At 36.2% G+C, this 12712-nt stretch overlaps 1 protein-coding gene across 3 annotated transcripts in view; it reads right to left on the reverse strand.

Annotated features, from left to right (window-relative positions):
- Positions 1-5662: 5662 nt before the first annotated feature.
- Positions 5663-12712, reverse strand: part of arhgap46b (Rho GTPase activating protein 46b) — a 66815-nt gene continuing 59765 nt past the window's right edge. For all 3 annotated transcript variants that reach the window (XM_084098791.1, XM_084098793.1, XM_084098792.1), the window contains 5 exons: positions 11850-11923; positions 9582-9781; positions 8960-9051; positions 8162-8331; positions 5663-8075 (listed from right to left, as the gene is read on the reverse strand). In XM_084098791.1, coding sequence (XP_083954917.1) covers positions 7881-8075; positions 8162-8331; positions 8960-9051; positions 9582-9781; positions 11850-11923 — 731 coding nt within the window. In that variant the 3' untranslated portion in view covers positions 5663-7880. The remainder of the gene's footprint in view (positions 8076-8161; positions 8332-8959; positions 9052-9581; positions 9782-11849; positions 11924-12712) is intronic.

The raw sequence follows: 12712 nt of genomic DNA on the forward strand, positions 1-12712 counted from the left end.
ATGTGACGCGACAGATCCCTAGCAGCACGTGACCCGATCATCTCTAGTAAATAAACACGAATGAACACCGTTGAAAGATACAGTACAACTTACCGAAATGTATATTCCTCATACATAATATCGACCAATCAATCAAACAAAGGTGTCAATAAAACAGCTGGAGAACAATTATGTCACATAACATTTACCTCAGGAAAGCCATTTAATGACCATAGCATGTTAGTTGGCTAGAAAAAAAGAGCTATAGAGAGTATTTTGCTAAATATGTGTACTATATTGCATATTTATAATATTTTTACTTATATCATTAAATAAAGTTGTTATTATATAATAAAAAACGCAACAAAAAAAAATTGTGTTTTTAACCTTAAATAATACTGCCAGCTGATAGGGCTCTCTGTATGTTTACAGCATTAGGTGAGTTGTTTTTTTCTTGAGAAAAATGAATGCCTATCTTGTGTAGCCTACCTAATATTTATCCAAATGAGCCAATATTAAATCAAATCACAATAATTGAATTGAAATAATAAAAAAGCGTAGCTTACCAGAAATTGAACCATGTAAACATTGTAACATGTTGTCACTAAACCTAATAAAATTCAGTCCCCAAAACAGGGTGTATTTGTACACAAAATAGTTCCACTCAGGACCTTAAGGACAAAAATGTCCCATTGAAACCCATTATAACTGCAATGTTTATCCCCAGGTCCATTTAACTAAAAAAACTATGCAATATTTGTTAAGAGGCTTTCATTCTGTTGGCAAGGCTTCACAATTTAAATTTTTACATTTTTTTTTTTTTTTTTTACCAGATGGTGCCATTTTCTCAGGTTTGGCCTGTAAAGCATACTTGCTTTATTCCTGTTTTCTGCTTCTGCATATTATAGAGCCAATTGGGTAAATTATGCAGCTATAACTGTTTGTGTTGGTATGGATGTCAGAGTGTGGTTTGTATGTTTGTAATAATAATAAAAAAATGTGTGTGTGTAATATTTGAGAGGGAAATACTCTACTGCAAATCACAAATCCAACCACTGTGTGGACCAGTGGAGTTTTGCTGGCATAACGGGGAAAATTTGGTCCTGCGCCCAAACAAAATCTTATTGAAAGCTAATTTTTTTTTTTATATCAACCTCAAATTTGGAACACAACTTGTTTAGATTTATGGCTTTGATTTTCTAGCAGTTTTTAAATTCAACATGTTTTATTAATTATATATTTTATATAATGTTTAATGTTCATAAATCATTTTCATAAACTTAAACCTCTATAACTTTTTTGTTTAACTTTTTTCACTTTAGTTTTTTTACTTCAACCAAAAATCATCCAAGGGTCTTCTTTAAAATGAGACCAAACGTAAGCTTCAAATTTTGTCGACAGTTTTTTGGCATGGACATTTTTGACATGGACAACTATAATAGTAAAAAACAAAACTGAACATTAAACATTAACAGGTGTTTCCCTTTACTCAAAAACACAAAAAATAACACTTAATTTCAATATTTACTCTCCATTTCCAGCCATATGCAAAGCATGCTGGGAATTAACAATGGTGTCTCTAAATAAAACCACATAATAACTAATTCTCTTGAAATAAATAGGTAATTTTATCAGCTTAATCGGTTCCTCAATTCAAGCCTCAAACTGTGTTAGTTTCCTTTAAAAAAAAATAGGAGAATGTCTTGTATCTCTTGGTTTTATTAGTGAAATGTTCTCAATATTTTCTATACAACACTGAACCACACTTTTCTTAATAAAATATACACTATTTTTAATTATCACCTTAACTTTTTTAAATGAAAATGACAAGACCCATGATTATTTTTTTTACAGTATGTATATATATATATATAATCTTATAAAATATATAATCTTTTTAGTAGGCTGTTTTAATAGTTTTTAATTTACATAATTTCACATTTTTATGATTAACTCTCCATTACCTCACTAGCTCCTCGGGGTTCAGTTTTAATTATTCTTATAGAGCCAGTCATCATGTTAAGACATTTTCAGATCAATGATCAGCTAAATACTAATCACTTTATCCCAATAATCCCCGTTATTGGACACTTTCACTCATGAACTATATAAACGGACTGTGAATAGAGCATTTCTGCAAAGGCATCAGGCAGTAAGCGAAACTTTTGCTGTGGGGTTGCATTTACACCACTAGATGTCATTATAAAGACACCTGCCATATCAACACAACTTACAGCTACATACTAGTCTAGCCTACAGAGGATTGTTCACTGGTGCAATGAATCTTGGGATAGGCGGCTGCAAAGGATCCACTCATTCTATCCTTGGGAAACGAAGGTTTCTGCCCATCAGTTTCTGATGCAGAAAAGTTAGTTCATGCATTCATGACCTCGAGACTAGATTACTGTAATGCTTTATTAGCTGGTTGTCCTGCATCCTCAATAAACAAGCTACAGTTAGTCCAAAATGCAGCCGCTAGAGTTCTTACTAGATCAAGAAAATATGATCATATAACACCGATTTTATCATCACTGCATTGGTTACCTATAAAGTTCCGTATCAATTACAAGGTATTGCTACTGACTTATAAAGCCCTAAACGGCTTAGCTCCAGTCTATTTAACGGATCTTCTATCGCCCTATAATCCATCGCGCTCTTTAAGATCACTAAATTCGAGGCTTTTGGTCATACCTAGGATATCCAGATCCACCAAAGGAGGGAGAGCATTTTCACATTTAGCTCCGAAACTCTGGAATAGTCTTCCTGATACTGTTCGTTGCTCAGACTCGCTCTCCCAGTTTAAAACTAGATTAAAGACGCATCTCTTCAGCCAGGCATTCATATAATATTTTTAATCTTACTGTTCAAACTACAATCCGGCCTCTAGTTCATAAATGCCAGAGGAGAACTGGCCCCCGACTGAGCCTGGGTTCTCCCAAGGTTTTTTTTTTTTCTCCATTAGGTCACCTGATGGAGTTTTAGGACACCATTAGGTCACTTGATGGAGTTTTTTCGGTTCCTTGCCACTGTTGCCTTTGGCTTGCTCAGTTGGGGATATTTTGGGGATATTTATTTTTTTTAAATTTTATTCTATCAATCAATAAATTCCACTAGAAACAAACCTTGTTGTATTATTTTATTTTAATTTAATACTGTGAAGCTGCTTTGATACAATATGTATTGTGAAAAGCGCTATACAAATATACTTGATTTGATTTGATTTGATGCTTTGTAAGTGGGAAAACCTGCGAAATCGGCAGTGTATCAAATACTTGTTCTCCCCACTGTACATGTATTTAAAATACGTATTTGAAATACAAAATACTATTTTGTATTTTAAAGCCTTTGGAAAAAATCAAATGTAATTTGTATATTTAAATACATTTAAGATGAGTATTTTTGTATTTTCAAAATACATAAAATACGTTTTGCCAGTCAACCTCTTTATCATGGTACTGATTTTGTGCATCAACTAGTTCAGACATTCACTAGCTCAGCATTAGATCAGCGATTTATTTTTTTTGGAATAAGGTGAGAATGTCATGATCAATTCTACTTGTTGATTAAAGTTAAAATAGTGCATTATTCACTTCAGTTAACATGAAAGAATAAAAGAGCACAGACAAGTGGGAAAATAGCGTTAGCCAGTCAGTCTTGACCGGTTGTTGATTTTTATCAACTATAGCTTGTCAAATGTGTTTAAAGCACACTGTAAAAAATGATTTTTTGGTGAAGTAAATACTACTGAAAAAACCCCAATGTAATTTACATGAAAAAGTTAGTTCAGGCAAGAATTTAAAAAACGAAGTAAATTCCATATCAGTACTTAATTCAAGCGAGTAGAAATGAAAGCGTAAATATCAACTCAATAAAATTAAGTAAAAATTACTCAGCTTTTCTGATACTGGGGTTCCCATCATGCACTGGACCTTGAATAATTAATGAGGTTCATTTTTCACTGGTTTCCAGCTGTATTTACACTGTTTTATCATTGCTTTTGTTGTCAGGATTAGTAACTTGCCATTTTGTGACATTTTGAGTAAATTTTCTGCTCAAAATGACACATTCAAACAAAAACGATCCATCAAATGTTACCGTCATTGTGTATTGTCTACCAAGTATTGAGGTCTTTGCATTCACATGATGCTTAACATCTGACATGCTGTAGTATAAATTACTTGGATAATCTAAGTAAAGCACATACTATAAATGACTGGTATAATTCAATATTATTGTTTGAGTGAAATGTAATGCAAAGGAAATTTCAACTAAATCGATATTAATCAACCTTTTACTAGCCAAGTTAAAATTACTTATTTTCTGTGTTACTTTCACTTAACTAGGTTAAGTAAAGTTTACTTAATTCCATATTCCAAGTAAATTTAACTTAAAGATTTCTAATTAAAGCTACTGATGAATATGTTTAGGTTTTTACTTGGCAAATCTTTGTAAATTTACTAGCATTTTCTGAGTGAAAAAAGTTGCCTAGCTTTTTTCAAGTTAATTCTACTCCAAATTTTTTTCAGTGCATGTTAGGGCTGGGTGATATGACACTACATATCAGCAATAAAGTGTGAATTGATGGAACTTTTTCTAAATCGTTTACATAGATGGGCCTATTTGTGGGGTAAGTAAATATCCGTGCAGCTTTTAGTGGGCAGGAATTATTGGAACGTTGGAGTGGAAAAACAAACACTGATGAATAATACACCACAAATCTTCAGCTTTTAGCTTTATTGTACGTACAAAAAAATAATAAAAAAGGGGTAGTGTCAAATGAATCTAAATTAATTCTAAAATAAACATAAAATTACTTAAAAAGCATTGGACTACCTGCAAAAAAAAAAAAAAAAAAAAAACCCAAAAGAGTTTGAAAATCAGTTTATGCTGTGGAATCAAAATTGATATTAAGAATTGTGAAACCATGATATTGTTACTGTGAAGTAAAATGAGATTTTGGTCATATCGTCCATCCATATTCTTTGCTAGATAGCAGAAAAGGTTCCCAGAGTTTTACATACAATATGAATTTTTTAATAGTGTTCACTACAAGTAATAGACTACATTGTAACCAGAAATAAGTATATAAATGGCTGCTATTTTGCATAAGTTTATTTGTAATTGCCAGAAAGAAAGAAAGAGAGGGCAGAGATGAGGTTAGGAATGAAAAGTCAGTAGGCCTGTAGTTTCTTCATTCACTGTGACCTATACCTGCACTGGATGGCCAATTTCACATGTATTTTGTGTATTTTTCAAAATACATTTCCATGTATTTATGCCCATCTCTGATTGGGACAGCCTTAATCGCACTGCTGTGAAGCATTCAACCTTTGAATGCCGCCTCTGAATTGGGACACAGCAATAGTCGATCAACCTTTAATTCACTGGAGATTCCTGACTTCACCACAAGAGGTCATGAGAGCTCAGAGTTTTTTCTATACCTTTGTTTGAAAGGTTTGTAAATGTTCTTAAGCGTATTATTCATCCAGTCTTGACTAATTCTTTTTTTGTAATAAAGTGACAGTGTAGGTAAAACTAGTGCATATCCCTCCATTTTTATTATACTCAAAACTGAGCAGCAGATGAGCCAATCGTTGATTTGGGGTTAAACTGAAGAAATGATCTTGATGGCACAGAATTCTCAAGGCCTTTGCTTAGACAAATCAAGGAAATGAAACAGAGCCATTGTTGTACAATTATACAAATTTACAAATTTTATTTCAGAGTTCTTTATGAAACTACGCAAAATTAAACACACATCATCCATATCATTATTCACTGCTGTCTCCTACACACATCCTCACACGGATAGAACAAAAGAAGACACAAATCCTTAAGGAGCAAGTAGAGTGCAGGATGAGTATCCGGGTTCTCACAGACCCACAGCTGGCAGAAACGAACTGAGGGGGAAGTGCAACAAGTCAGGGGATCACTTAATTTCACTATTCAGCTTTATAAAACTATTCATCAGATGAAGGGTCTATTTACACAAGCACGGGCAGAGTTGATGGCGGATCCCACATTATATCAATAACAAATGTGATTGTTTTTTTGTATATCGGAGATGAATCATGGAACTCCAATTTTAAGTAAACGATCAAGAACGGACTGCAGTTTGCACGTGTTCAGATGTTACCAGTGATGACGCCAAGGCCTGAAACATACTCTTCTAAACACTGTTATCTAAGCAAGCTCGATTTTTATTTCACACAAATACTCGTTGCATTCTCAGCTTTGCCACAAGGGGCACTATAAGCTATAGCCAAAATTTGCATGAACTTCTATGGTCAGTTTTCTCTGTCAGGTAAACAAGTCATGGCAGCAAGTTTGAATAGATTCTGAGTATCTGTTTAATAGCACACACATATGAAGGTGACATCTGGCCAAAAATCGCCCTCTTTATCCTTATACTGTGTACATATTTGAGGGGACAGCCATTTGCAGTGGTGTCTGAAACCAAATGATTTCTCGCGTCTCGACAGAAGATGGAATCCGTAGAATTTTCAGTACTTCGCTCAATTTTCCATTCACTCCTTTAAGTGGACTATATTAGTGGACTAATGTAGGGAATAGTGAATGAGAGCAGAGACCTTAGTCAGGGGCAGACGCCAATCTTGAATTTAAAGACTTACAGTATACCTTACTGTAAAGGTACTTAATCATATGGCGCTCCCCTGCCATTTGTAGATTGATCCTCCTGAAAAGTGTAAACATTATGACTACTAGCCTGACATGGCTATCATGGGGGGGGGGGGGGCTATCTGTTTGTTTGACCAATGGCAGACAGGTTCCTCGTATGTGTAAACATACCTGGGAATAAAGCTCTTTCTGATTCTGAGAAGTGTTTATGGAAAAAGTAACTGATAAAACAGTTATTAATATTTTTGTTTAGTGGCACAGAAATCTCACTTCAGCTTTAAGTTCTGCATGAAGGACATGACTGGTGTTGGCCATGCTTCCCTAGAGTATGATTCTGGCCTAAACCTCTTCGAAAACCATTTATTCAACCCGGACGAATCCGATTCTGAACTCAATGTTTTTGGCCATCAGTTGATGTTGGAGTTGTTGGATCAACCGAAACCTAGTCAACTTTCAGTGGGCCAATGAGCTGCAGTTATTTTGTGAGAGTTGCGAGATCTTCCGATCTGGTTCCTGGTTGAGTATATATATCCTGGATATATATATTTTTATATTTTCACATGGGACAACTGGGAAAACTACTGAGATACCCATTGATTTGGAGCCTCTGATAACACTGAATGATGAAGGGTGTGTTTTTGTACATGGGCACTTGTGCATCTTATACATCAGCGAACATTCTCCATTTAAGGCACCAGACCTCAAGCTTGGCAAAGTATTTGAGAGCTGTCCTTGTGGTCCACAGCTCTGCAATATTAATCGACCTCTTCTTGCTAGCGCTTAGCCTTAAACACAAAACTGAAGCCAGCAAATCTCCCTGCGCTCATACTTGAGCTTACAATTGTTTGATATTAAATAATCAGAACACTCATACCATATTAAATTAAGAAAATACACTGCAGATCATATTGCTTGTGTGTTATTACGATTAAGATTGTCAAAATGATGCATTCCTCCGCTAATCAATATAAAACAGAAGAAATATCAAACCCGAGAAGACGATGATCATGCATGTGTTTCGTTTCAAAGTGTGACAACACAACCCTGTTTGTGAACTTCGTGACGTGTTTAAAGCGAGTCTGGCTTCGAGAAGAGTCGGATGATTCACGTTGAGCCAAAGCTGTGATTTTAGGCATTGCCCGAACTAATATTGTGATGTTTGAAGATGAGAGCGACCTCTAAGCAGAAGAACGTCCTGATATCTCCTGGATGATTCACTCAATTCTGAGCAATGCCACAAAACAATGAATTAAACGTGACTGTCAGATTAAGCCCTTGATGAAGCTGGTGTCCAAGTGGACGATGAGTATGCGGAGGAAGGACATCTCTTTCCGCGTGTTTTCAAAGATGATTCGAGGGTCGTCAGACTGACAGCGCAGGCAGTTTGGAGCCATGACCATCGCCAGATTGTTCACATCCATCTTAGTCCTACTCACATTCACCGGCTGAGCAAAGACCTGGGACGGGAGAAAGACGGGGCGTTAATATCCACTGTTATTGCGTAGAACACCACAGGGGCGTGCTCATGTTTGCAGGACCGTACCTGTAAGAAGTTGATGAAGTAGCAGAGCACGAGTCTGTTGAGCTCTGGGAGGGACTGAACCACACTGATGGCGGCATCAGGATCTTCATAGTGACTGATGCACTGCTTATAGAAGCTCTGAGGAATCACCGGCTCCTCCAGCTCCCTGTACCACAACTTCAGCAGAGACGCTGACACAGAGGGAGAGATGTGCATTCATATAAACAGAATGTCTATGGATGCAAGCGAAAGGGTTCCTGGACACGTTGCCCTGCCTTTAAAACCCAATGAAATGGTTTGAGGAACGATTTTATTTCCTAATTGTTACAGAAACATAATTTGCTACTTGCCCATTACTCCCAACACTTGTTTGATTGGACAAAAATGTGTCTAATATTTTTGGTTTGTTTTCCAGAAAACAACTCAATATATTTGAATGCATATACTATCTACTAAAAATGGATTTAGACAACTTTTAGCAGTACACTAGCATTTACAGTAGATGCTAAAAAGCAGACAAGAACTAAACAGCCAATAGTGTTTTATCGACTAAAAGTGTGTGGAAAGACTGAATTTCCCAGCAACAACAGTCTGACAGAAACTGAAAATCTAAAACTAACCAAAATCGCCAAACTAACACATTAAATATTGTGTCTATTCTGTCTCTAAAACTGTTTTTTTGTTTTGTTTTTTAGCAATGAATCATGGTTAATTAATACAATATATCATTATAAAGGTCTGACAGACTCGCTTTCTCCAAGTAAATGCTGAGTCACATGTATGTATTGACACACATGTGAATGTTTCATATGTTCTCACCTGGGACATTGGGATCTGAGAGGCTTTCGGGAATTCTCCACTGCTCCACCTGCAGCTTGAGAGCGTTCACCTCATCTATATCCCCAGGAACTCTACAAGATGAAGACCACCACAGTTAATGATACACTTATTCATCCGGTTGTGAACGTTATAATTATCCTAAATGCTGCCCTTGCGCTCTACACTTTGACAACATTGTAGCCATGTGGCCTTCTAAATCATAACATATCAATGGAACACCCTAAAATCCTGAGGACCTCATGGACATGCGCGCACACACACACACACACACTTTTTGTGTAACTTGTAACACTTGACCACAAGGTGGAGCCAATTTGACACTCATGATGGCATGACTGGGCTGTCGCACACACAGGATTTCATGAAAACATGTCCCCGTTACAGTGTGAGTGTGTGTACTTGCACACACTTTTCCTCTGAAGTAACTATTCAGTATCTCATATTCATAAGAAGAAAAACCTATTGAACAGAGAACACATAATGGCTACAGGGGGAAGAAAGAAAACATCAGGAATAGTATAGACTTCCATCATTGATGAAGAGGGATATTGAAGGAATGAGAGCACCATAAGCCCTGTTTCCTGATCCTCTGAGGTCTCACCTGAAGATACCCTCGGTCTGGGCTCCACTCAGGGCCAGCACATACTGGGAGAGCTGGACCTGCACCCAGGGCAGTCTCCTGTCGGGGAACAGCTCGCTCTGCCTCTCCATGATCTCCTCCAGAGCGCTGCCGAAAAGAGACGGAGTCACGATGGCGTTCCGGCCGTGGTCGAGCTCCTCCAGAGTGGGCTTCCTCAGACCCTACACACAGAACACGGCACATGCTTCAATCACAGCTACAATATATTGCAATATGAATACTTTGAAAATGTAGTGGCCTCAAATTATATAGACTGTGAATGAACAATGTAATGGTTATAAATACACTACTATTCAAGAGTTTGTTCATATTGACAATTTTTTTTCTATGCTTACTACTTTTTCAATTTTAATATGTAATTTATTCCTGTGATCAAAGCTGATTTTTCAGCATCATTACTCCAGTCTTGTGTCACATGATCCTTCAGAAATCATTCTGATATGATGATTTGCTGCTTTTCCCCCCCAGTATTCTTTGATCAATAAATAGTTCAAAAGAACTAGGATTTTTTTTTTGTAACAACGTAAAAGTCTTGTCACGTTTGATCAATTTGCATCCTTGCTGAATAAAAATATTGATTTCTTTCTTAAAAAACCTTACTGACCCCAAACTTTTGAAATGTAGTACAGATATTAGAGATTTAAAAAAATACTCTTATTATCAGCCAATACTGTATATTTAATCGTATTGCTCATTTTTCCCATTTTTACATTTAAATCTAAATCCATCATCTAGTTCTTACTTAAAGTTAAAGTTAGTACATCTCAAAATGAATATTAATTTTTAATGCATTATAAATCTTGTGATGCATTTTATGATTTTTTAATATATTTTTTATTTGAAAATTAATCAAATGATTTATTTATTATGTATTTTTTATTTATCTATCATCACATCATTTTAATATTGGTCATTTATTGGTTATCGGACATAACATTTATTGGGCAAAATTTCAATATCAGTGCATCCTTAATATAAACTACATTTATAGTGTTTTTGCTGTACTTTTGTGTTATGTTTGGAACTTGCTTTCACTGCATGAAAAAGAAAGAAAGAAAGTGTGGGAAACAGCATGAGGATTAATGATGACAGGATCTTCCTTACTGGCTGAACTATTCCAGTACAAAACAGCATCACAACAGAATTAGGTTCAGCCGCTGACACAAAGCATCTGTTGATCAGACTGTGTGTTTCCCTCATAACTATTTGGAACAGACGGACACCATCTCAACCGTCCGTAACACAATATGGAACAACAGCGGCGAGCGGGATAATGCATAGCTGTGCGGTGCGGGGGTAAAAATAGCCCACCCAGTAAAAGCGTTGGAGACTGAGGTGGGACGGCTGATTACAGGGTGGGACTGGTGAAAGGACACATAGGCAGGGGAAACAGCTTCTGCTAGTGCCATAGACGGTACCAGTGAAGCATGTGCGTGGATGAGGCTTATAGAAGGGCCTGGGGGGGGTTGTTGTAACCTTTTCTTCTTAGTTTGGGTTAGTGGATTAGTAATTCTCATGGTGTGCTCCTAAAGGCCGGGTGATGTGATTGCTCACAGATGTGACCAATTTTAGACGGCTGTGCCATATACTGCTTCTTTTGACCATTTGGAGACTCCTGGGTTCGATCTAACAGCAGTGCTGGCATCTACAAATAAACAAAACTCCCAGGAAAAACTGTTTTCAATTATCATTAGACATCACATGATGGAATCATCCAACTTCTATGTGTCCGGTGTAACCATATTAGAAGTCAGTGAGTCAAAGCTGCAATCAAGAACTGATTAAGAACCATTGCCTGCCAATTGAAATTATGTTTGACGTTGGATGCAGATCAGGACTGATGGGCAACGTGTGTTAATTAGAGTTCAAATTTTGGCCATTATGTTAAACTGATCATTATTTTCATGTTATGGCCGATAAGCGATACATGGGCAATATAAAAATTCAATTAAAACAAAACACTAAAAACTAAAATCAATCATTTTAAAAGCTACAAGTGAATGTAAGCATCACAACATTATAATGTATTGTATGAAAAATTTTGAATTGGAGATTTGCTAAAGATTATTATTATGGTCATTAAAAGATTTACTTTAAGAGAGTGTTAGATGACGGTAAAGGTTATTTAAATCTAAAAATAGGGAAATGAGCAATACAGTTAAATATCTATTGATATCAATAAAATAATTAATTAAAAAACTAACTAATACAAAATAAAAAAACTCTTACCTTCTTGCCCCCAGTAATGGCCACTTTTTGCAGCTTACGGTAGCAGTACTTGGCGTAAATGCTGATAGGAAGACCTGTCAAAGAAAATTAATATGCAATATTACTGACCAATGACAAAATGCAAGTTGTTGTTTTTGTGCAGTTTGGCTTGTGAATGAATCCTCTAGTAGGACTTGTATCAAAGTCCTGAGCATACAATTCTTTACTAAAGGATTTATAAATAAAGTCTTTAGAAAAAATGCCAATCCTCTCATTTTCTACAGGTTTGGAGTTCATGGCAGAGAAAGGCTTTCATATGGTTTACCAGGCATTTCAATAGTTTTCAGTTTTATAATTGAGACATATTCTTAAATATGATTTTAATGTTCCATTCAAAAAACTTAAATAACACGAACAACATTTTGACAGCACTGTCAGAACCCCCCCTCCCCAATACATTGGAGATGCTCGACCAGTCCAGTTAAACAAGATCAAACAAACAAGGTCACACAGATATGATATTGATACTATCGACCCCAACATTCTTTTGAATAGACTCGAAAATGATGTTGGCATTGGTGGAAATGCATTGGCATGGTTCAAATCATACATATCTGACCTTTATCCATGTTTGTAGCAGTAAATGAAGTGGGTTTATTCCTCTTGATACTGATATTGATCATATCAATCACAAGTTCAATATGGAGTACCGCAAGGCTCGGTACTAGGACCGATGCTTTTCACCCTGTACATGCTACCCTTGAGATATCATTAGAAAACATGGCCTTTTCACTCTCACACTGATGGCACTCAGAGAGCAGCATTTCAACATAATTTGACAATTTAATTTTCCAGCTTAACCCCGTAATGCTACTTTGAAACAA

Source organism: Abramis brama (genome assembly GCF_963993115.1).
Source record: "Abramis brama genome assembly, chromosome: 22".
NCBI classification, from domain to species: Eukaryota; Metazoa; Chordata; class Actinopteri; order Cypriniformes; family Leuciscidae; genus Abramis; species Abramis brama.